The 26,985-nt window shown below is 42.4% G+C and overlaps 1 protein-coding gene across 1 annotated transcript; it reads right to left on the reverse strand.

The window, feature by feature from the left end:
* On the reverse strand, positions 1–26,763 carry LOC139263794 (proteasome subunit alpha type-2). Its single transcript, XM_070879849.1, has 8 exons — positions 26,676–26,763; positions 21,131–21,207; positions 19,771–19,903; positions 16,167–16,289; positions 6,429–6,510; positions 2,002–2,075; positions 1,396–1,453; positions 1–1,283 (listed from the first exon to the last, which is right to left on the reverse strand). Exons 1-8 carry the CDS (start codon positions 26,714–26,716, stop codon positions 1,167–1,169), a joined length of 705 nt encoding a protein of 234 aa, XP_070735950.1. The 5' UTR covers positions 26,717–26,763; the 3' UTR covers positions 1–1,166.
* Between the last annotated feature and the right edge of the window lie 222 nt (positions 26,764–26,985).

Consider the following 26,985-nt stretch of genomic DNA (forward strand, 5'->3'; position numbering starts at 1 on the left):
AAAATGGAAATATTCAGGCAATTTAATTAATTTTTATACATGCTTATCTTTACAAATACTTGTTGAAAATGAGACATTCTCACTCCTGTCTCGATCACTATCCATCTCAGATCCCACATACCAGTCAGTTTTCTCAAGTGATAATCTCTCAATGTTAAGGAAAGAAAAGAGTTTTCATTTATATAGTGACTTTCACGACCTCAGGACATCCCAAAGCACTTTACAGTCAATGAAGTACTTTTGAAATGTAGAAACGCAGCAGCCAATTTGAACAAATTGCTCCACAAATAGCGATGACATTTTTAAAAATATAAGTGTGATATTAGTTGAGGGATATATTGACCAGGACACTGGAGAGAACTCCAAATAGTGCCATGGGATCTTTTACATCCAACCAAAAGGTCAGACAGGACTTGATGTAAAATCTCATTTGAAACACGGCATCTTGAACAGTGCAGCACCTAGTCAGTGGGTAAAATGTCAAGGATTTTGGATGATATAGATAGAAGAATGACTTAAGCGGTGTGTTTAAACTGTAAACACCAGCATGGACCAGTTAGGCTGAATGGCATGTTTCTGTGCCTTCTATGTAATTCTATGTATTAGAATTAGAGGAACAATACAAAATTTAAGGTTCCTAGGAATTCTGCCTACCTCTCCACAGAAGCAGTGTAGAATAGGCTCCGGGCAGAAACTAACTAGCAATCTCTTCCGCAATCTCTTCTGCAGAGCTTATAAATATATTGTACAGTTTTCTCCTCCCTTTCACTTTTTTTAGAAAAACCTTGTGGAATAAAAAAAAAACCTAGGAGTGGTGCTAATTAACCCATGACAGGATAAAGCAAGTGCCAGAAGACATGCAATTAAAAGCAACAGCCTCACGTAGAAAGATTATGCAACTCTGTGGGAAAGAGACAATAAAAATGTATAAATTGTTTCACTCATTGACATCATGTAAAAAAATAACAGAGGTTCACAAATTTGCTTTCATTTCTAAAACGAGATTTATCAGATGCTTGCACTCGTTCAACATAGTTTTACATTGTACTGACCATTTAACCATTGCCAAAACTTAAGAGCGGAATAAAAAGGTTTTTAAATTGTAATCATCAGTAGTTGACCAATATTTCTTTCAAATTAAAAAAAAAACTTTATTTAAATGAATGTTAGACTATGGTAGCCAGATAGTCTTTGACTTCTGCTGGAGTGAGTCTGCGAAATCCTGCCTCATCACAAATTCCAACCTCTATGTTATCTTCCGTCATCTGGCCTTCAAAGCTCTCCTGTTTGGGAAGAAAACATTTCAGGCCAGTCAGCATCATACTACTTGCTTTACAAAAACTAACTTCCGATAAACCTTTCAATAATTTTTGAGTAACAGGTGAAGCAGCTGACCTTTAGTGTTAAGATCGCTGTATGAATGGCATCTTCAAGTTCTAGATCTTCATTGTACCTTCAAACACAAAAAAAAAATCAAAAATGTTTCTCTCTCTCTCCTGGAAGAATTGCTTCTATTTAACTACAAAACTTAACAGGAATAAAAGGGTTTTAAAATATTGTCCATGCACAATACATCCTCAAGCATTTATTACAGAAAGACATTGAAATAATTACTCTAATAAGCATCACATCTCATACCAGAAATTCATGAAAACCAACTGACAAATTCCTACATTTACTTAAGAGTGCTAGGCAAGAACAGAACACTGAGCGAGGCATGCACATTTACCCCTTCCTGAAAGCAGTTGGAAACTCAAGTATAAGCTCAATTTAAAGTCCGTACAAAACACTGAAAAGGACAAACGGTTAGTGATAACATGCAAAATATTCAGCTTGAAATGACCGACCTACCAATCCTGAGAAAATGTAATGTCTCCACTATAACAGTGATTACGATTTTTGCATTTGGCATTGAGGAAATCCAACCCCACGCCCGCCCCCCCCCCCCATGCATTTTTTATTTTGAGACATTTCAAATATAAGCTGGGATTGCTATTCTACCTCTTTTCGAGGAAGGTTTTCCCATTTACGTAATTCTTCCCCATAGCTGTTGCTTTCCACGCAAAATAGGCACCCTATTGGAAAAGGAAAAATTTTTTAAAAATCAGAAATTTGGTAACAGAACCATACCTTCATCAACTAGAAAAAAAAACATAGCACATCTTATCCAGTTAGCATTAAGGATACATTAAATAAATGCATACTCCAATCTCCCTTGCCTCAAAAAAAGAAATGAAATGCTACCAAGAGGAAACCAAGAAAAAAAGCCAGATCTCAGAGTAGAGGTGATGAACATCGATTGGGAAATGTTATCAGTAAATTTCAGTATAGTGAAAATTCCAGCCATTTTAAAAGCAACAACATAGTAGAGAAAGGGAAAGAAAGATTGGATTGAGGGAGAGCAGAGACAAAGGAAAAGTAGGAAAAAAAAATGTACAATTAAATTCTGTTTTTAGATCTCAGGAACAATTTACTATCTAAAGGAATGAGACTCAACCTCTGATTCAATGGAAACTGTGAAGTGGCATTGCAGGAAAATAAATCTCAGCATTAAAATGGTCCTTTCGCTATTAAGTACCAGCCCTAACGTTTTGTGGCATGTTTAATTGGTAATTTTTGCACAAGTATAGCAATTTCTTGAAACTCACGGGGAAGTGGACGGTGAGCTGTCATTTTCGTGAAGTGGCGCAAATCACAGGGCATCTCTTTCTCACTACAAATTGATGGATGATTTACACACCAATACTGGCAAGTGCAGTAAACTCGCCATTACTTTGACAGCAAATCCTGCCCCATTATGTGGGAAGAACTTAAATAAAGCTTTACAAAATTGAGAGAGGGGAAGAAAATGAAAACACACCCCACTACAAAATTGAAATATTTTTGGAGTTTAAAAAAAAACTAGCCAGCAAACAATTCAATTTTTCAGTTCAGGAAACATTCTCTAGTGCTAGCTAAGTTTTTGCAGTCTCACTTGCACTCCCAAACAACATACTGGGAAAGTTGCACGTCAAAGGAATAAATAGAATTCAAGCAAATATTTCGTGCAAGTGCTACACGCCACATACGCATCTGACCAATTTACCACTTTCCACAGGTTTTTTTTAAATTCGTTCCCGGGATGTGGGCATCGCTGGCAAGGCCAGCATTTATTGTCCATCCCTAATTGCCCTAACTTTGTGGCGTGTTTAATTGGTAATTAATGCACAAATGCAGCAATTTCTGGAAACTCACAGGGAGGTTGATGGTGAGCTGCCATTTTCATGAGATGAACAGCGGAGCTGCGCAAATCATGCAGCAATTTGTGCCGCTTCACAACTCTCGGTCTCTCTTCCTTGCCACAAATGGCTGAAACATAGAAACATAGAAGATAGGTGCAGGAGTAGGCCATTCGGCCCTTCGGGCCTGCACCACCATTCAATAAGATCATGGCTGATCATTCCCTCAGTACCCCTTTCCTGCTTTCTCTCCATACCCCTTGATCCCTTTAGCCGTAAAGGCCATATCTAACTCCCTCTTGAATATATCCAATGAACTGGCGTCAACAACTCTGCGGTAGGGAATTCCACAGATTAACAACTTTGAGTGAAGAAGTTTCTCCTCATCTCGGTCCTAAATGGCCTACCCCTTATCCTAAGACTGTGTCCCCTGATTCTGGACTTTCTCAACATCGGGAACATGCTTCCCGCATCTAACCTGTCCAGTCCCGTCAGAATCTTACAGGTTTCTATGAGATCTCCTCTCATCCTTCTAAATTCCAGTGTATAAAGGCCCAGTTGATCCAGTCTCTCCTCATATGTCAGTCCAGCCATCCCTGGAATTAGTCTGGTGAACCTTCGCTGCACTCCCTCAATAGCAAGAATGTCCTTCCTCAGATTAGGAGACCAAAACTGAACACAATATTCCAGGTGAGGTCTCACCAAGGCCCTGTACAACTGCAGTAAGACCTCCCTGCTCCTATACTCAAATCCCCTAGTTATGAAGGCCAACATACCATTTGCCTTCTTCACCACCTGTTGTACCTGCATGCCAACTTTCAATGACTGATGAACCATGACACCCAGGTCTCGTTGCACCTCCCCTTTTCATAAACTGCTGCCATTCAGATAATATTCTACCTTCGTGTTTTTGCCCCCAAAGTGGATAACCTCACATTTATCCACATTATACTGCATCTGCCATGCATTTGCCCACTCACCTAATCTGTCCAAGTCACTCTGCTGCCTCTTCGCATCCTCCTCACGGCTCACACCACTACCCAGTTTAGTGTCATTTGCAAACTTGGAGATATTATACTCAATTTCTTCATCTAAATCATTAATGTATATTGTAAAGAGCTGGGGTCCCAGCACTGAGCCCTGCAGCACTCCACTAGTCACTGCCTGCCATTCTGAAAAGGACCCGTTTATTCCGACTCTCTGCTTCCTGTCTGCCAACCAGTTCTCTATTCATGTCAGTACATTACCCCCAATACCATGTGCTTTGATTTTGCACACCAATCTCTTGTGTGGGATCTTGTCAAAAGCCTTTTGTAAGTCCAAATACACCACATCCACTGGTTCTCCCTTGTCCACTCTGCTAGCTACATCCTCAAAAAATTCTAGAAGATTTGTCAAGCATGATTTCCCTTTCATAATCCATGCTGACTTGGACCAATCCTGTCACTGCTTTCCAAATGCACTGCTATTTCATCCTTAATGATTGATCGCAACATTTTCCCCACTACTGATGTCAGGCTAACCGGTCTACAATTACCTGTTTTCTCTCTCCCTCCTTTTTAAAAAGTGGTGTTACATTAGCTACCCTCCAGTCCATGGGAACTGATCCAGAGTCAATGGACTGTTGGAAAATGATCATCAATGCATCTACTATTTCTAGGGCCACTTCCTTAAGTACTCTGGGATGCAGACAATCAGGCCCCAAGGATTTATCGACCTTCAATCCCATCAATTTTCTGAACACAATTTCCCATCTATTAAAGGATATCCTTCAGTTCCTCCTCCTCACTAGACCCTCGGTTCCCTAGGACATCCAGAAGATTATTTGTGTCTTCCTTCGTGAAGGCAGAGCTAAAGTATTTGTTCAATTGATCTGCCATTTCTTTGTTTCCCATTATAAATTCACCTGAATCCGACTGCAAGGGACCTACGTTTGTCTTCACTAATCTTTCTCTCTTCACATATCTATAGAAGCTTTTGCAGTCAGTTTTTATGTTCCCGGCAAGCTTCCTCTCCTACTCTTATTTTCCCCCTCTTAATTAAACCCTTAGTCCTCCTCTGCTGAATTCTAAATTTCTCCAAGTTCTCAGGTTTGCAGATTTTTCTGGCCAATATATATGCCTCTTCCTTGGATTTAACACTATCCTTAATTTCCCTTGTTAGCCACAGTTGAGCCATCTTCCCAGTTTTATTTTTACTCCAGACAGGGATGTACAATTGTTGAAGTTCATCCATGTGATCTTTAAATGTTTGCCATTGCCTATCCACCATCAACCCTTTAAGTATCATTTGCCAGTCTATTCTAGCCAATTCACACCTCATACCGTTGAAGTTACCTTTCCTTAAGTTCAGGACCTAGTTTCTGAATTAACTGTCACTCTTCCATCGTAATAAAGAATTCTACCATATTATGGTCACTCTTCCCCAAGGGGCCTCACACAACAAGATTGCTTATTAGTCCCTTCTCATTACACATCACCCAGTCTAGGATGGCCAACTCTCTAGTTGGTTCCTTGACATATTGGTCTGGAAAACCATCCCTAATACACTCCAGGAAATTGACCTCCACCATAATTGCTACCAGTTTGGTTAGCCCAATCAATATGTAGATTAAAGTCGCCCATGATAACTGCTGTACCTTTATTGCACACATCCCTTATTTCTTGTTTGATGCTGTCCCCAACCTCACTACTACTGTTTGGTGGTCTGTACACAACTCCCACTAGCGTTTTCTGCCCTTTGGTATTCCGCAGCTCCACCCAAGCTAATGTTCCTCCTTACTATTGCATTAATTTCCTCTTTAACCAGCAATGCCACCCGCCTCCTTTTCCTTTCTGTCTATCCTTCCTAAATGATGAATACCTCTGGATGTTGAGTTCCTAACCTTGGATGGATGTTTTACACACTAATAATGGCAAGCTCAGTAAACATGCTGTTACTTTGCCAGCAAATTCTGCCCCATTGTGTGAGACGACCAAATATAGCTTTACAAAATTGGGAGGGGAAGAGACGGAAAACACACCAATACAAAACTGAATTTTGAGCTTTAAAAATAAAAGCTAGTCAGTCAACAATTCAATGTCTTTGGTTCTGAAAGTGTTTTAAAATGATTGGCAGCGATATAAAGCTTATTTTATATCCAGAAAGCAGAACCAGAAAAAACAATAGCTTGACGATTAGAGCTAAACACTGCCTTCCTGAAGTACTTACAGATGGATCCGATTGGAACAAATATGGTCGTCCCTCATCCCAACCAGCAATTAGCAGTGACACTCCAAATGGACGAACACCACTGAAGAAAAACAAAAACAGAATGAGCACTAATTCTCGCCCTGCTGGCAGACCATGTAGCCAATATAACCAGAGCATTTTAAAGAGATCAAACTGGCAGGCAAGCAAAATGTTTTAAAAGTGAAGCTTGCTCCAATAAGCTGAAGATATTAGAATGGGACATTTATATAGCACTTGATCACATCTCAGAATATCCCAGAACACACCACATCCAATGAATTACTTTGTGAAGTGCAGTCTTGCTCTGTTCAGACTTTGAATTTTTATATATATTTTTAAATCACATTTGATATGACCCATTAGATATTCTGTATTTGCAGACTACAAGATTGTGAATGTATAGTTCATATTTTATGCTTTGCATATTCTTGATGGCCACAACAGATGATAGGAAATGCAGTCTTTCTCTCTACTTATTTTCTCAAACATTTAAGGGGAGATTATCTGTCTGATCATTTAAAAATCTGTTGAAATATGATAAACATTTGATCATAAACAAATTAAATCACTGAAACAAGTAAAAATGTACGATATATACATAGGGATACCGTTGGAGAAATTTTACTTGGGGTCTGGACAGAATGTTAACACAATGAACCCAAAGGCAGACGGCCTCGGGTATGAATCTAATACTCAATTATGCACAGATCTGCACAATTATTTGTACAAGGACAAAAATAAGTTAAAGCATAGTACATTTTCAGCCTTGTTTCACCAGAGCATCTATGGATAGAGACTCGAAAAAGTTAATTATATTAGAAGTTCTCATTCAATTCTTTTTCCAAATAGGGGGAGAAAAAAAAAATCAACTTGAGTGATTAAAACTAAGGGGGGAAAAAAAATGCACTTGATTAAGAAGGGAATAGCAAAGCCTGATGGCGATTTCAGATGGTTCATTACCCAACACTGCATTGACCCTTAGCACAGAAAATAGAAGAGGAAAACGCATTCAATACAGAGAACAAGGACACAAACATTTGGGAACAAACTGTAAACAGAATCTGACAAATGAAAACTGTATCGAGAGTTCTCTCGGGGAGATAAGGAAGCCAGTATTTTTTTTTTTTTTTTTTTTAAATAGAGTTACTTCACACGTCATAGGGACTATGGCAAAGTTCACATCACTGAACATGATTGACATGTTGAGAAATGGACAGGTGGGAAAGAACCACTCAGAGCTAGTCTGATAAGAGTCAACAAATCAATGTAACTTCACTGATAGCAGTAGACGACCAATCAATGATTTTGTAGGAGGGTAGCACCCCTCGAAAACTGTATAAATTGTAATTGAAACCTCTTGTACTTTGAAGGTACCATGTTTGAATTTTCCCTTGCATTTGCTCAAAATAAACTAGTTGTACCGAAGGTTTCGTTCGATGGATTCCGTGGTCATTATACGGGCGGGGATGTCGATTCCTTATATCGGGGAGTCCACCTTTAAGGAGAGGAGTCTTTTTTCTACCCCAACAATTGACGCTGTGAGCAGGGTGCAGACCCTCCGACCTGGATGATGTGGCAGCGAGTCTGTTTTTTGTACCACCTGCAGCTGTAGCATTGACAGGGAAGGAAGTAATCTGTATAAAAAACTAGAAGGGGGTAATCTGTAGAACAGTTATAGCGAACCAAACAAAAGCCGAGGTAGGAGATAAGTGTATATCCTGAAGCGTGACGGTGACACGGTAATTGGTCGTGCACAGCGGCGCAAACAAAGGAGGAATACAACTTAAAGGGGTCTAGAAAAATGACTAAGAAATATGTGTATTGCCTGAACAAGGAGGAATACAACCTTGGGGGGGGGGGAAAGAGGACCCCAAGATGTTTAGGAAAAACTGGCCAGTGGGATAAAATGAAGACCAAGAATTCTCCGAGATATGGACCAGAAGGGTCCCGGATATAAATGCTAGCAGGAAAGACGAAAAATAAAACCGACACTGTCTTTAAGTGAAAGTGTTGTGTGGAAGCTTTCTTGACTGTAGAATAAGTTGCTGAAAAAAACATGGTATAAGCTGTATTAAATGCACAAAGGACAGCTTGTTTATCAAAATATAAAAGATGCAACCTTGAAGCTAGACTGCTAAAAGGAAAACAAATTGAACGTCTAATTTGGGGAAAAAAAAGTTTTGTGATCGTCTTATGTAGTTTAAATTAACAATTTCTCGGAGACACAAGCCCTCTGTATATAAAAACTAATTGGGAGAGAGATAAAAGACGATAATTTTAAATTACGAGAAAGTTTCACTGCAGTAAGGAGCTTTAAATTTCAGGTTTGAAAACCTTTTTAAAATGGATGCCATATTCTGATATCGGGAAAGGTTCAAAAAAAATAATTACGCAAAGTCACGTAATGACGTCAGGCCTTCTTATGAACCTGCAAAGGAGTTAACTCTTTCCACTGACAGCTGTTTTATTTAGTTCACCAAACAAAACAAAGCCAGAAGACTCACCTGACAGAGGAAATGGTGGGATAGTCAGAAGAATAATAAAACGGAGCAAGCCTATGTAATAATACTCGCCTGCTACAGAGGACAGATAAAAGAAATAGATACTCAAAAAACAAATTCAAGAGCTAGAAGCTAAAATAAATAAGCTGGAAGAGATAAAAGACGGAACCGGACCGAATGCAGTGCGCAGCCGTAACAGGATCACCTACGGCACCAGCAATAGAGCCACTGTACCCCTCGGTGGGCAAGTGTAGTCCACAAACCCAACCTAACAGTAAACCAGACCGGGATAAGTTGACCGTTGGAGTGCAGAGTAGATTGGCCACCAGCATATGATAATGGCTACCTACCAGCGGCGCCTATACGCACCACTACGATTCCCACCAACGGATGCAGACCAGTCCATTCAGGTGGTACCCTTCAGCCCACAGGAGACAAATACTATTGAATGAATTACCAACCCCTAAAGCAAATACATAATTCTGGCAAAAGGTGGAAGAGATGCTAGACGCCCATAACCTAACCTTAGCAGACATTCATAATCTGGTAAAAGCCAAAACAGGTCCGGTAAATTGGCACAAAGCGACACAAGAGGTACAAAATGAGGAATGGCAGAATAGGGGAAGAGCTGATCTGCAAAAGTGTAAAAATTGGAATTCCTCAAGCACGGGATGTTTAAAGATGGGCTAGGAGAAGCCCATCAAAAGATAAGTTAGGATTTAAGGTAGGGGATGACTACGATGAAACCTTGGAATGGGCAGAACAGGATCGTGGTAAACCTGGACACTTGTCCAAGGATTGCTGGAATAAGGGAGGAGGCGCAGGAAGGCGAGGCCCCTCAACAGGCAAAGGAGGGAGTACCCTTTTGCAGTATGTGGATGATTGCCTCCAGTACAGAACAACACGTACTAGCTTTAACTCATCATCATTAGACGGTCCCTCGAACGAGGATGACTTGCTTCTACGAGAGCTCACAGATGTTTCAATGAAGGACCCGATGTTCAAGTTCTGAACTCCAGTTGAGGGGGGTGGAAGATGCCTGTGCATGAATTATTTTTAATGTGTAGTGACAGTTGCACATCAGCCACCACACGGGCTTGACAGAGCTAGGCCTTTATCCAGTGGCAAGGGTTGAACCAGGACGACTGGAGACCTGCTCTGCTGCATGGACCGAGTGCGCACACATATACAGTATGGGCAGGTCTGTACTGCCCCTGGGCCCTCGGCTCTTCTGGGCCCTGCACCCTCATTCACCGCACCTCCGCCATGTTCCAGGATCCGGTGCTCCAGCTCTATTTATAGCCCCGACCTGCGGTGGTGTTCTCACACAGGTCGGGACGGTCCAACTCCAGCTCTAAAGGGGAATAGTTAGGAGGCAGCAGACTCCTTGAAGTAAAAATTTCTGCTATTGGTCCATCAGCCACTCTGCCTATGTGTTGTAAAGCTTTAACTACAGTGCTAGCAGCTCTACAGAGTGCGGGATTAAAAATAAATCCTCGTAAGGTGCAGGTGGGAAGGAGCGAAGTAACTTATCTAGGATACATAATATTACAAAGGAAGAGATAGATGCCAGAGGACAGAAAAGAAGCAATCCTATCAATGCTCAGGCCAGGAACCATGAAAGGGGTCAGGCAAGTACCAGGGCTATTCAACTACTGCAGAAATGCCGAGATGGCCCAACCTATACAGAACCTGGTCAAAGGTTGGGGGGAGGGGGGGGGGGGGGGGGGGGGCGGAAAGAGAGGGGGAAACCCTCCCAAGAGCCTGTAAACGGGGGCCCTGATCAGGAAATTGCTGATTAAAACAAGCTCTCAAGTGCTCCAGCCCTGTGACTACCTGACCAGAATAGGCCCTTCCACATCTATACCCACCACAGTAAAGATTACATGGGGACAGGCATAAGCCAGTAGCATAGTAATGTCGGGACACGTACCCAGCATACCTTAGTAGAATTGCTTAACACAGGAAGGCTAAAATCGGTATCCGACGCGCGAAGGTCTAGGTGGGAAGCAATGCTCTTATCCCCCCCCAATGGGACGGTAACAATAAAAGATCACTAACAACCCTGCAAGGTGGATTACGCAGGGAGATGAGCATCAGTGTAGCCCAACAGGAGAAGACAAGCTTGAGGAAGCAGACATGGATCTATACGCAGATGGGTCTCGGTGCTATATCAACGGGACATCACGGATAGGATGGGCAGTGGTAGATAGCAGCGGACAGGTTAGAAGGGAAGGACAGCTAGAAGGGGGCTTATCAGCGTGAGTGGCTGAATTGGTGGCTCTCACCGAGGCTGGCAAAAGGAAAAGGAGTAAACATCTATACAGACAGTCGGTATGCTTTTGGGGTAGTGCATGATTATATGATAGCCTGGAGGAGACGGGGCATAAAACAAGAGGATATTGTTGAGAAATTAGTGGAAGCCTCCCTCCTACCCCAGGAGGTGCGATGGGCAGACGAGGCAGCCAAGCGAGTGGCAGAGGCAGGTACACTGGCCAGGAAGACCCAGATCAGAGCATGTACAATTGGGCCTGAGGAAGTAAACATGCTTAAGGTACAGGGAGAAGCCACTCCAGGAAAAGGAGAGGTAGAAGCAGAGAGGAGCCCAACCAGGGACCGGCAGGGTATGGAGGAAAGATGCAAATTTATACCACGGGTATGTCCTTACAGGTAGAAGCAACATGATAAGCTCAATGTCCAGATGCTGGTGGTGGAAGGGAATGGGTAGAGATATAAAGAACCACTGAAGAAGGTGCCTGACATGCTCAAAATACAACCCAGGGGGGAAAGTAAGGTCAGAATGGGACATCAACCCCGACAGAAAGGACCCTGGAAAGACTTAGATATATTTTACTGGACTGTTACCCAGCAACAAGGGGAAGACATACTGCCTAGTTGACTTTAGCGATCCATTGGGCATAAAGGCGAGGACTTCATGCAAAAGAAATTATAGATCAATACTACAACATGTGGACATCCACTAATGAGTTAGATATGGTGACAGTGGACAAGACAGAGCTGCAAGAGTATTGGAGGAAAAGTGGAGGCAGCTGAGGCACACACAGTGAAGGCTGCAATATTCATGTATTGCTGTCAAACTGTAGGAGACCAGGACAGGTTTACAGCTATCTGTCCAATCCACAAGCTTACAGTATAGAGGATTTTTAAAGTGGCATGGGGTGGGGGGGACTGCAGCAGGAGGAAGATAAAAGGGGAGAGTCGAATAATCTGAAAATACAAATTTACAGCAGCAAAATAAGATGGCAAGAACATGAAGTGCAACTGGCGAGAGAAGGCCAGGTAAGCACACAAAAATGGTAGATTTTTGCCTGCATCTTAAAAAAGTTATTGACTATTTTCTGCCGGACCTAATTTATTATATCACATTTCACTTTCAATGCCCATTTATAACCAATATTGTAAAGAAATATAATTTATATATTACATAGGATAGACAGCACATATAGACCATCCAGCATATATGCTCCACTCAAGCACCCTCCTGCCTTTCCTCATCTAAGCCTATCAGCATAACCCTCGATTCCCTTCTCCCTCATATGCTTATCTAGCCTCCCCTTAAATACTATTCGCTTCAACCACTCCCTGTGGTAGCGAATTCCACATTCTCAGCACTAAAGCAGCTTCCTCTGAATTCCCTATTGGTTTTCTTGGTGACTACCTTATAGCGATGGCCTCTAGTTATGCTCTTTCCCATCAGTGGAAACATTCTCCCTGTATCCACTCTATCAAAACCTTTCATAATTTTAAAGACCTCTACTGGGTCACCCCTCAGCCTTCTTTTTTTTTCAAGAGAAAAGGGACCAAGTCTGTTCATCCTTTCCTGATATGTATACCCTTGCATTTCTGGTATCACCCTTGTAAATCTTCTTTGCACCCTCTCCAGCAACTCTGTATCCTCTTTATAATATGGCAACCAGAATTGTACTCCGTACTCTTACGTGGGGTCTAACCAAGGTGCGACATTGCCTATCTACCATCAACCCTTTAAGTATCATTTGCCAGTCTATCAATGGATCAGTGCTGGTACCACTGTTCACAATTTATATTAACGATTTAGACTCTGGAATCAAAAACACAATTTCTAAATTTGTGGATGACACCAAATTGGGGGGATAGTCAATACTGAGGAGGACTACAACAAATTGCAGGAGAACATTAATAAACTTGCAGAATGGGCATATAATTGGCAAATGAAGTTCAACACCGATAAATGTGAAGTATTACATTTTGGTAGGAAGAATAATGGGGTCACTTACTACTTGGAAAGTCTAGGTGGGATAGAGGAACAAAGGGATCGTGGTATACAAACACACATCACTAAAAGTTGTGACACAGGTTAGCAAGGCCATTAAAAAGCAAACCAAGCACTCGGGTATATTTCTAGACGTATAGAATTGAAAAGTAGGGAAGTTGCGCAAAATGGCAAACATTTAAGGATCACATGGATGAGCTTCAACAATTGTACATCCCTGTTTGGAGTAAAAATAAAACGGGGAAGGTGGCTCAACCGTGGCTAACAAGGAAAATTAAGGATAGTGTTAAATCAAAGAATTATATAAATTGGCCAGAAAAAGCAGCAAACCTGAGGACTGGGAAAAATTTTGAATTCAGCTGAGGAGGACAAAGGATTTAATTAGGAGGGGGGAAATAGAGTACGAGAGGAAGCTTGCCGGGAACATAAAAACTGACTGCAAAAGCTTCTATAGATATGTGAAGAGAAAAAGATGATTAGTGAAGACAAACATAGGTCCCTTGCAGTCAGATTCAGGTAAATTTATAATGGGGAACAAAGAAATGGCAGATCTGTTAAACAAATACTTTGGTCCTGTCTTCACGAAGCAATACACAAATAACCTTCTGGAAGTACTAGGGGACCGAGGGTCTAGTGAGAAGGAGGAACTGAAGGATATCCTTATTAGGCGGGAAATTGATGGGATTGAAGGCCGATAAATCCCCGGGGCCTGATGGGCTGTATCCCAGAGTACTTAAGGAAGTGGCCCTAGAAATAGTGGATGCATTGGTGATCATTTTCCAACAGTCTATCGACTCGATCAGTCCCTATGGACTGGAGGGTAGCTAATGCAACACCACTTTTTTAAAAAAGGAGAGAGAGAGAAAACAGGTAATTATAGACCGGTTAGCCTGATATCAGTAGCGGGGAAAATGTTGGAATCAATTATTAAAGATGAAATAGCAGCGCATTTGGAAAGCAGTGACAGGATCAGTCGAAGTCAGCATGGATTTATGAAAGGGAAATCATACTTGACAAATCTTCTGGAATTTTTTGAGGATGTAACTAATAGAGTGGACAAGGGAGAACCAGTGGATGTGGTGTATTTGGACTTTCAAAAGGCTTTTGACAAGGTCCCACACAAGAGATTGGTGTGCAAAATTAAAAGTACATTGTATTGGGGGTAATGTACTGACGTGGAGAGAGAACTGGTTGGCAGACAGGAAGCAGAGAGTCGGGATAAACGGGTCCTTTTCAGAATGGCAGGCAGTGACTAGTGGAGTGCCGCAGAGCTCAATGCTGGGACCCCAGCTATTTACAATATACATAATGATTTAGATGAAGGAATCAAGTGTAATATCTCCAAGTTTGCAGATGACACTAAACTGGGTGGCAGTGTGAGCTGTGAGGAGGACGCTAAAAGGCTGCAAGGTGACTTGGACAGGTTAGGTGAGTGGGCAAAACGCGTGGCAGATGTAGTATAATGTGGATAAATGTGAGGTTATCCACTTTGGGGACAAAAACACGAAGGCAGAATATTATTTGAATGGCGGCAGATTAGGAAAAGGGGAGGTGCAACGAGACCTGGGTGTCATGTTACATCAGTCGCTGAAAGTTGGCATGCAGGTACAGCAGGCAGTGAAGGCGGCAAATGGTATGTTGGCCTTCATAGCTAGGGGATTTGAGTATAGGAGCAGGGAGGTCTTACTGTAGTTGTACAGGGCCTTGGTGAGGCCTCACCTGGAATATTGTGTTCAGTTTTGGTCTCCTAATCTGAGGAAGGACGTTCTTGCTATTGACGGAATGCAGCAAAGATTCACCAGACTGATTCCCGGGATGGCTGGACTGACATGGAGAGACTGGATCAACTGGGCCTATATTCACTGGAGTTTAGAAGAATGAGAGGGGATCTCAGAAACATATAAAATTCTGAAGGGACTGGACAGGTTAGATGCAGAAAGAATGTTTCCAATGTTGGGGAAGTCCAGAACCAGGGGTGACAGTCTAAATCCTTAGATTTAAGGGGCAAGCCATTTAGGACTGAGATAAGGAGAAACTTCTTCACTTCGAGTTGTTAACCTGTGGAATTCCTGACCAAAGAGTTGTTGATGCCAGTTCGTTGGATATATTCAAGAGGGAGTTGGATATGGCCCTTACGGCTAAAGGGATCAAGGGGTATGGAGAGAAAGCAGGAAAGGGGTACTGAGGTGAAGGATCAGCCATGATCTTATTGAATGGTGGTGCAGGCTCGAAGAGCCGAATAGCATACTCCTGCACCTATTTTCTGTGTTTCTATGGAACACCACTACCCACCTTCTGCCACTGAACAGCCACTTTTTACCCATACTCTCTGCTTTCTGTCTTGAAGCCAGCTAGCTATTCATTCTGCTACTTGTCCCCTAACTCCCTTGTTCATCATTCTATTATGGGGTACCTTATCGAAGGCCTTTTGAAAGTCTAGATAAATTACATCTACTGTATTACCATTGTCTGCTCCGTTACCTCTTTTTTCCTCTATTATTTTGAACCCTCAAGAATTCACAGCTACCTTTAAGTGGGCAATGTAATCTAATCCTCCACCACAAAACTGCAACTTCAGTCACAGCAGAGTGTAACAGACTTATTTAATAGCAATTCTATTGCAAAATACCTCACCCTGAATGTTTCTGCCAGGAAAAATACTTTGTATTTGGAACGAGGTTATGTCATTGCTGCTTCTGCTGACAAAGTAACAGCAGGGTTTCACTTCATTGTTGCCACTCTTAATCTAATCACTGAGGCATATCACTGTGTCCCATGAAGGCTACTGATTTTGAATATCTTTCTCTGAACAGCAAGCGCCGATTACACTTCAGGGAACTGACCCGAAGAAGTTAGTAAGACCAGTGTGGATCTTGTATCTGTGGTGACCAATTTATATTACAACCTGTGTTGAGTATATGAAGCAGCTTCTCACTGACTTACCCAGACTGTGTATATTCCTGCATGACAGAGGCCACTCTCTGTACCAGCTGGGCCGTGGGGATGGGCTCTTGATACACAAGGAAGTACTGCTGTGCCAACTTACGGGCCCGGCGAATCAGCACCCTGTGGATAATATAGAACTCAATCAGCAAATTAAAGCAACCTGTATAGATCTATTGTTGTTCTGTTCCACTTGAAGCTGCTGTCTCAAGTTATGCATCATCCTGAAAGTTGAAGCCTAAACCATGATCGCCAGAGTGGATCCTATATGGTTGTTACACCGGCAATCTTGGTGTCTCTGCATTATGAACCACTAGATCTTTTCTCTTGAATAACTTGACAAATCATCTGTCATTACCCTTGGCAGAATGTAGCACAGTGCAGAATACATCACCATATGGCCTCCCATCAAAACTTTGACTTATCTAGTTTCTACTCAAATCACTTTTGTAATTGACTGCTTGCTATCTCCTCCACCGACCCCACCCCCCGCCCCACTACCATTAACTCAGAGTTGCCCAGGATCCTGCCGTCTCTCCCATCCTGTTCTGTCTTCCCATCAGTGACCTCGCCTGTTCATCTACACTCTCGCCGATGATTCCACTCTGTATTCATTGATATCCTCCAGACTGCACAGCCTCTGGACACAAGCTCCAGTCATTGTGATGGCTGAATCTCAATCATATTTTATTACAACCATGGACATTGTTCTTCCTCCTTCCTATATCTTCACTGTGATGCATTAAAGTCTCATTGCAGTCTCCAACTCATTCTTTCTAGTCCCTCAAAACTATCAAATTCCTCAAGTCCCTTAGTCTTTCCTTCTTTGTACAATTTTCAAGATTTTAAAATTCCAAAGCTTGGCATCACCTAATCATTACTTCCTCATTTACTTCAACTTCTCTTACTATTTTCAACATTGGTTTTGTCCCATACAGTAGCCCTTCAACTTGCTTTTTGTAAAGAGTCTGCTGCATACAGCAGTCTGTGGTGAGACAAAATTTACCAGTAGCTTTCACGCCAACAAATCAGGATTCCACATGCAATCTAGCAAATAAGACACTGTTGGACTTCCTGGTTATTTTATAAGAGGTTTGTTTAATGTTTTCAGAGTGCATATGCTCTGGACCATTCTCTCAAAACATTTAACATTTAATAGAAATGGAGCTCTCCAATGATAGATGATTTGCATTCTGGCAGTGCCTCTTTACAGCGGCTAATATCAAACTGGCAGCGTAGTGTGTACGGCATGGGTGAAATAAATGAAATCTAATAAATGTGACTTAATTCAAAAGACTGTGGGCTTGAAATCCATCAAAAACTGCTACCACTGGCTGCCGCCAAAATAACGGCATGACTCCGCTAGGAGGCGGAAGATTCATGAAAAAAGGGGAAAAATACACATTGCACGAGGATTTGCGGCGGAAACCGCGATCCTTGTCAATTTAGTCCAAGGCCGATTGCCGCTGTAAGTTGGGCTGGGGGCGGGGGGAGGGGAGGGAGGAACACACAATATTTTCCCAAAACACAAAAAAATTGCAAGACATTCACAAGACCCTTTTCTAGAGAATTACAGCAAAAGAATTTAATAAAAACTTTAACTTTCCTTTTTGCAGGGTTTCAAACCTACCACCGTTCCAAGGGCTGTTCAGACAGGTTTTTCCTTGGCGTTTCCCCCTCCCCCATCTACGGGTCACCGCTGTGATCAAACTCGGGCAGAAGCACTTTTTCCAGTCTTGCACGGCGGTGGTCCACTCCCCAGCGGTATTTCAAAACCGTTGGCGGAAGACTTCAGTGAATTTCAGTGACTTCAGAGAATATCAGGTCACAGCCATCAAGAATTGATAGATGAGGGACATCAAATAGTTTAAAGGGGAAAAGCAGCAAGTGAAATCAGTGGACCGATCACTGACGAAGGTTTGCACATTTTGACTAGTTTCTTTAACCGCTCCTTTAAGCTGCAGCAGGCACCCAATACTAGCAACAGCAGTCATTCCCTTCCACCAACTGGCAGACTGCAGACGCCGGGGGGAAACGTTGTCTGGGGCCCGGATAAAAGAATTTAAACAAGGCTGACCAGGGAAACTCAGGCAGATGCAGTGTCCCACCATGCTTCTACCAACACTGCCAGAAAAGATGATTCCAGCTATTGTTTTCATTTAGGTAATTTTTTGAACTGTTCCCTCTACTACAAAGATAAAGCTAACTGGCCTCTAATTTCCAGATCCAACCCTAATGTTCTCTCAGATCCAACCCGTCATCAAACCTGCTGACAAGGGCAGCGCTGTTGTTGTTTGACACACCGACCTCTACTTTACAGAAGCTGAATGCCAACTCTCTGACATCATCTCCTACCTCCCCCGAGACCATGACCCTCACTGCTGATCATCAAGCCATGGTTTCCAAAATCGACACTGGCCTCATCTGCTCTGCAGATCTTCCCACTACGGCCTCCAACCTGATAGTTCCCCCAACCCCGCACAACCCACTTCCAACTCTTCACCAAGATCCACAAATAGGTCTACTCTGGACGACCCATAGTGCCAGCTTGTTCTTGCACCATGGAACAATTTGTTCCTATTTTGACTATTTTTTCTCCCCTTGTCCAGTCTCTTTCCTCCCCCCCCCCCCCCTCCCCACCACCCCGCCGCCACCAGGACGGCCTTTAGGACGCTCCACTTCTTCCTTGAACAGAGGTCCAACCAGTCTCCATTCACCCTCCTCCACCTGGCTGAACGTTAAAGTGGAGATAGACAGATTTTTGAATGATAAGGGAGTGAAGGGTTATGGGGAGCAGGCAGGGAAGTGGAACTGAGCCCAAGATCAGATCAACCATGATCTTATTAAATGGCAGAGTAGGCTCGAGGGGCCAAATGGCCTACTCATATTTCTTACGTTCCTACATTGAACAACTTCTCCTTTGACCCCACTCACTCTTAAATGCCTTCTGACATGGCCTAGCAAGCTACTCAGTTGTATGAAACCGCTGGGAAAACACTTCATGGACTGCAGCGGCTCACCACCACCTTCTCAAGGGCAATTAAAGGATGGGCAATCAGTGCTGCCTTTGCAAGCGATGCCCACATCCCGTGAATGAATAAAGAAAACACTAATGACAAATCACAAAATCATCCTTCCTTTGACAGTTCCTGGAGTTAATTCTTTTTAAATTACACATCCTTAACTATCTGGCTAGTACAAAAAAAAATTCCTTTCTAGCCCAGTTGTTTTTTTTTTTAAAAAAGCTCTTCTCACAAGACATGCACATGTAGAGTAATGAATAGCCTAAATCACCTCCATCAACAGGACTCGGAGGGTACAATTCAGTAGTTAAACATACTTCTGCAGATGTCAACTCATTATTGTCTCACTAAAATAAATCAAGAGTATCATTGGGCTGCATGGTAGTAGTGGCACATCAGTGACATTAAAATAAAAGTATTGCCGATTCAATCACATCACTGAAAGTCAACTGCTAGTGACAGAAAACGTTAGCTGGGGGAAAATGGAAAAATGCCTGAAGCTGAGGAATCCCAAATTTCCTGACCACTATCTACAAACAGGAAACCAAGAACAATAAAGTTCATGCATTTGTCTCACCTACCTGTAATCGGGGCCCATTCCACTATACACCATGCCTATGTGCTTTGTGATTGGCTCCACTTTGTGTACACTTTGTTCATCATAAAGAATAGATTTCTGTTTCTTCTCTGTTGCCAAAACAACACCATTGGAAGCTGGAAATGTTTCAAAAATATATTTATTTAGACACAACTGTAGAAGTGATACACGCACATCTACTATATCAATTTATGACATGCTAATGTTGTTAAGGAGTCAAGTCGATCTACATATTCCAAAAGAACAAATTAACTCACATTTAGCAACTTCCATGACCTCATGACACCTCAAAGTGCTTCAGAGAATTATTTTTGAAGTGCAGTCTCTGATGTTAATTAGCTGATCTCAACCACGATAGTGATATGGGTACCAGTTAATTTCAGCACCCCAGCAGCTAATTTGCACACACTGACTAGCAATGTTAGATGTGGTTTTTTTTGTGATGTTGGTTAAGGAATTAATGTGCCATAGCATCTTTTACCACCAATTGAACTTCCTCATTTGAAAGATCTCCGACAATGCAGCGATGCCTCAGCATGACATCCCTCAGTCTAGATTATACAGTCACCCTGGCATGGGGTTTGAACCCACAACTGTATGACTGAGAGGAGACAGTGCTACCACGCAGCCATTTAAGGTTTTGAAATGCTTCACTGATTGCAGTGATAAGGATGTAGCTACATTTTCACACATGGGGCTCCACATCTCAATCAGGCCATCATGTAAAACCAGCATTTTCCCCACAAGGATTTTTTTTTTGTAATTATTGAAGGGAAAAAAGATTAGCATCAGTAAGTTGCTAGTAATTACACACAGCTCTATTGCTCCCCTTTTCTTCTGAAGGTTTGGGCTTGTGCTAGATGTGGCTTCACGGGTGTACGAGCACCCAAAAAAAGGTGCTCTGTAAGTTTTACCAACAGTTTCTTTGGCAACACCTCCCAAACCCACAACCTCCACCACCTAGAAGGACAAAAACAGCAGGTGCATGGGAGCATCATCTCCAAGTCGCATACTATCCTAAGTTGGACACAGATCGTCATTCCATCACTCTCACCGAGTCAAATTCCCGGTACTCCCTACCCAGCAGCATTGTGGGAGCACCTTTACCACATGAACTGCAGCGCTTCAAGGCGGCGGCCCACACTACCATTTCAAGGGCAACTAGAGATATGCAATAAATGCTGGCCTAGTTCGCAATGCCTATATCCTGAGAATAAATAGAATAGCTATCTTCTCATTTAAGAAAGACATTCAAACAAAAATAGGAAAAGCAAATTCCTTTTCAGAAGGTGCCAACCTTGAAAGCAGTTAAAAGTGCATGGTGATAGTATTGCTGTCCTTACCTTTGATTCCCACTGCTGGAGCTCCTGCAGCTACAGCTGCCAAAGCATACTCAATCTGAACGAGTTTGCCCGAAGGGCTGCAAGATAAAATATAAAACAGTATTTATGAACCTGAAATTAATGGATCTTCTGCTGGGTAATTCTCCACCCTAGATGTCCTATTTTAAATTTATAATTTTTAGAATCTTACATGGTCACACCAGAAACGATCTCAGATCCAACTTTGTCTCCAGTCACTTTGCAATTCTTGTATTAATGCAAAGCACAAACACAAACTGCTTCACAGTAATGCAAATTGAGCAATGCAACCATGTTGTGTTCCTCAGTGTGGACATTCCACACCATGGCCAGAATAATTCACCAGTAGATATAAATATAACTGGTAAAATCAATTATCAACTGCACATGTAAACAGAGGTATAATGTCTGTGCCCTATAGTTTTTTTCTCAGCAATTTCCTCCACCATGGGCAGCAAGAACCTCCCCTGACCTCTTTACACAGTCATTCTTCTATGTGAATCTTGAATGAGAACTGGCAGGTTATTCAACTGCAGGCAGCAGCTAAGCCTGATTGTGTCCTCACCTAAAGTTCACTTCCAATAGGGGTCACTGAATAATGGCCAGGACCCAGTCCCCAACCACTCGAATCCAGGAGTGCTGAAGCCAATTGAAAGAAAACTACTGCTACCCCAGCTATCATACTTAGAATCAGATCTTGTATATTCTTAGTTCATTGGATAACCTTAACTGAGCTACACAGGAAAGCCATAAATACTTCCTATATGGACAGTTGAAAACACCCAGCAATGCACATACACCTGATTACTAGTATGGAGATGTAATAAGTGAATCAAAAATAGTGAGTTCTGTTGTAACTGAATTGCCAATATACATGAAAGCTCAGCAGGAAATGCATTCACAAAGACTGCCATTTACATAGCGCCTTTTATGACCTCTGGACATCCCAAAGCAATTTACAGCCAAATTAAGTACTTTTGAAGTGTAGTCACTTTGGTTAGGTAGGAAACACGGCAGCCAATTTGCACACAGCAAGGTCCCACAAACAATAATGTGATAATGACCAAATAGTCTGTTTTAATGATGTTGGTTGAAGGATAAATATTGGCCAGGACACAGGCAAAGATACATTAAAATTCAAAATAAATTACATCTCAGTTTGGAGTAATATAGTATTGTACCCAACTGGCATCAGTTATTACCTCCTGAAATATCACTGTATACTCCATAAATGTATCTGTAAACAATGTGCTTATTTTACATCCGATCATGGACTCAGGTCCACTCCCCATAACCCCTTATCAGTTAAGAAGCTGTTTATCTCAGTCTTAAATTTAATCAATGTCCCAGCTTCCACAGCTCTCGGAGGCAGCGAATTCCACAGATTTACAACCCTCAGAATAAATTCATCTCAGTTTTAAATGGGCGGACCCTTATTCTAAGATTATGCCCCCTAGTTCTAGTCTCCCCAAATCAGTGGAAACATCCTCTCTGCATCCACCGTGTCATTCACCCTCAATCTTATACATTTCGATAAGATCACCTCTCATTCTTCTGAATTCCAATGAGTAGAGGCCTAACCTCAATAAAAGTTATTATTTAAATGGAGAAAGATTGCAAAGTGCCACTGTAGCAGGACCTGGGGGTACTTGTACATGTAACACAAAAGGTTAGTATGCAGGTTCAGCAAGTGATCAGGAAGGCTAATGGTATCTTGGCCTTTATTGCAAAGGGGATGGAGTATAAAAGCAGGGAAGTATTGCTACAGCTATACAAGGTTTTGGTGAGGCCACACCTGGAATACAGTGTGCAGTTTTGGTTTCCAGATTTACAAAAAGGATATACTTGCTTTGGAGGCAGTTCAGAGAAGGTTCACTAGGTTGATTCCAGGGATGAGGGGGTTGACTTGAGGAAAGGTTGAGTAGGTTGGGCCTCTACTCATTGGAGTTCAGATGAATGAGAGGCGATCTTATCGAAATGTATAAGATTATGAGGGGGCTTGAAAAGGTGGATGCAGAGAGGATGTTTCCACTGATGGGAGACTAGAACTAGAGGGTATGATCTTAGAATAAGGGGCTGTCCATTTAAAACAGATGAAGAAAAATTTCTTCTGAGGGTTGTAAATCTGCAGAATTCACTGCCTCCGAGAGCAGTGGAAGCTGGGACATTGAATAAATTTAAAACAGAAATAAACAGTTTCTTAAACGATAAGGGGTTATGGGGAGCGGGCGGGGAAGTGGAGCAGAGTCCATGATCAGACCAGCCATGATCTTATTGAATGGCGGAGCAGGCTCGAGGGGCCATATTGCCTACTCCTGTTCCTATTTATGTTCTTATATAATCTTTTCTCAGAAGTCAACCCCCTCATCTCCAGAATCAACCTAGTGAACTGCCTCCAAAGCAAGAATATCCTTTCGTAAATACAGAAACCAAAACTGTTCGCAGTATCCCAGGTGCGGCCTCACCAATATACTGTATAACCGTCCCAAGACTTCCCTGCTTTTATACTCCATCCCCTTTGCAATAAAGGCCAAGATTCCATTGGCCTTCCTGATCACTTGCAGAATAACCTTTTGTGTTTCATGCACAAGTACCCCCAACTCCCACCCTACTGCAGCACTTTGCAATTTTTCTCCATTTAAGTAATAACTTGCTCTTTTATTTTTTTTCTGCCAAAGTGCATGACCTTACTTTCCAACATTATACTCCATCTGCCAAATTTTTGCCACTCACTCAGCCTGTCTATGTCCTTTTGCAGATTTTGTGTGTCCTCACACATTGCTTTTCCTCCCATCTTTGTATTGTCAGCAAACTTGGCTATGTTACATTCAGTCTTTTCTTCCACGTCATTAATATAGATTGTAAATAGTTGGGGTCCCAGCACTGATCCCTGCAGCACCCCACTAGTTACTGATTGCCAACCCGAGAATGAACCATTTATCCCGACTCTCTGGCTACCTAACAGAAAACAATCCTCTATCCATGCTAATATATTACCCCCAATCCCATGAACTTTTATCTTGTACAGTAACCTTTTATGTGGCACCTTGTCAAATGCCTTCTGGAAGTCCAAATGCACTGCATCCACTGGTTGCCCTTTATCAACCTTGTTCGTTACATCCTCAAAGAATTCCAGCAAATTTGTCAAACATGACTTCCCCTTCATAAATCTATGCTGACTCTGCCTGATCAAATTATGCTGTTCCAAATGTCCAGCTACTGCTTCTTTAATAATGGACTCCAACATTTTCCCAACCACAGATGTTAGGCTAACTGGTCTATAGTTCCCTGCTTTTTGTCTGCCTCCTTTTTTAAATAGGAGTGTTATATTTGCAATTTTCCAATCTGCTGGGTCCTCCCCAGAATCCAGAGAATTTTGGTAAATTACAACCAATGCATCCACTATCCCTGCTGCTACTTCTCTTAAGACCCTAGGATGCAAGCTATCAGGTCCAGGGGATTTATCCACCTTTAGTTCCATTACCTTACCGAGTACCACCTCCTTAGTGATTGTGTTAAGTTCCTCTCCCTCCCCCCCCCCATCATCCCATAGCCCCTTGACAATATCCCAACAGTGGATAGTTAATGTCCTCTACCGTAAAGACTGATACAAAATATTTGTTCAGAGTTTCTGCCATCTCCATATCCCCCATCACTAATTTCTCAGTCTCGTCCTCCAAGGGACCAACATTTACTTTAGTTTTATATAAAAAAAGGAAAAAAAAGAGTGGCTATAGAAACTCTTGCTATCTTTTTATATTTCATGCTAGTTTACTTTCATAGTCTATCTTCCCTTTCTTAATCATTTTTTTTTAAACAAACACTTTGCTGGCTTTTAAAAGCTTCCCAATCGTCTGTCCTCCCACTAGCTTTGGCCACTTAGTATGTCCTTGTTTTTAAATTGGATACCGTCCTTTATTTCTTTAATTAGTCACAGATGGCTATATTTTCTTTTACACCCTTTTTTCCTCACTGGAATATGTTTTTCCTCAGTAACAAAATTCAACTTAGCAAGTTGTAAACTAATTTTGCTTCTCCTAATTCAAAGGCAGTTTTCAGTTTATAAAAAAGTTATAGCAGGCTAAAAGTAACATGCAATATTGGAAGAAGAGAAATATGTTGGGTAATCATTTGCAGCAGCACACCCCAAAAAATTATGCTTGAGTAATAAGTTTTGAGGTTAGAATCTATAGAGAGCCTATTCTCTAATAAACAGATCTTGTATTAATAAAACAAATCACTTACTGAATTGAGCAAAGTTTTATAATTATTCTAACTTTCATGTGTAAATGAGATCACAATGCCACATTTGGAGATGGAGCCATTCACTTTCACACAATAGGTTTGAGTTCTGGGGAAAGTGGGGTTTTTTGAAGAAACATTTGTAGCAACATATTTAAATTAAAACAAATTATTGTAATTTTAACAAATTCCATACACTTTAAATTTGATATGCTTTTTTTCACATTTTCATTGAGAAAAAGTATGAACACATAGCACAAGGTTGTAATTGAAGTTTATCTATTATTGATAAGACCAGAGCGCATTCATCCTTTCTCAGTGCAATCCCAGAACTGTGTTCAAGTTTTATCCACAAGCACCAGCGTGAATCAACAATTGGGATATCCATCACTCAAAGACTTTGAGACCCACCTTCAAGCCAAAGGGATGTAATACAGCACGGGGCATGCAAAACATTAGCAATTCCTTTAATATAGCAAAACTTCTCAAGGCCCTTCATAGCAGGAGGAATTGCAGAATGCAGGGCTGAAGATTCCAGCATCGATGGCAAAGTCAGTCAAGGTCCAAAGAACAGTAAATTGGGAGGTTGGGCTAGAGGATAGTGTAGCAGTGTGATCAGCCATTTACCCATCTGCTGTTTTTCTTTTGAGCTCATTACAGGTTATTCAACCCATTGCTCTCTCTGCTATGAGAATTTATCGTTTCCTTTAACACATCACCCTGACTTGGGAAGATACATCGCCGCCTCCTTCATCGTCACTGGGTCAAGATGCTGCGATTCCCTTCCTGGCACCATCATAAGAGGGCTCAAGGAGAAAACCGAAAGTTGCCTTCTCTGGGCATCAACGCGGCCTCGCCAACTCTGTCCAAAGATTCCCCCTACCCCTGCCAGAACGTTTATGTGACTACACTGCCTGCGGACCAGTGCTTCCAACGCCGGGCACATACCGAAAGCGAAACCAAGTCTCTCCACGGTTCGCTCCTAGGCCTTGCGGGGGATCTTGTCCAACCCATTGGGGCGGGGGCCGGGAGGGGGGGGAAAAGAGGAGATACGGACCGGCAGAGGCAGAACACGGAGAAGTCTGCAGTGAAACAGAGACCGGAGGCCCTCGGAGGCGCCTGCCAACCTAGCGGAGAAGGGCAGCAGTGACTCTGCAACTTGCAACGCCTGGAATTATCCTCAAACCTGAACAAACTGAGGGCCAGCGAACAGCGGCGACGGCTACCGCCGGCTCGGGAATGCTCTTATCCGGCGAGTAAGTGAGGGGCTGAGCGCCCCGTTTACCTGAACGTGGTGAGCGAGAAGCTGTACCCTCGATCCGCCATTGCTTTCCCCGCTCACGCTCTGGAATGCTGGGAGCGGTAGTTCAGCTCGCCACCCGACGTCACGTCCTGTCCTTGCCGCCGCCGCCTTTCTTCGCTTGAGCCCGCGCGGGCGTGCACTACAACCACCGGCATGCACGGCTCCAGAATCCTTGCGACACTCGCGCGCAAGGGATGCTGGGAGTTGTAGTGCGACTGTGCCACACGGAGCCTGCCGCTAGCACAGCACATCTGGGCGGGTTTCGGTGACCACGTCACGTGTCGAAGTTGCC

This window comes from Pristiophorus japonicus, chromosome 5 (genome assembly GCF_044704955.1).
Source record: "Pristiophorus japonicus isolate sPriJap1 chromosome 5, sPriJap1.hap1, whole genome shotgun sequence".
In the NCBI taxonomy this organism is placed as follows: Eukaryota; Metazoa; Chordata; class Chondrichthyes; family Pristiophoridae; genus Pristiophorus; species Pristiophorus japonicus.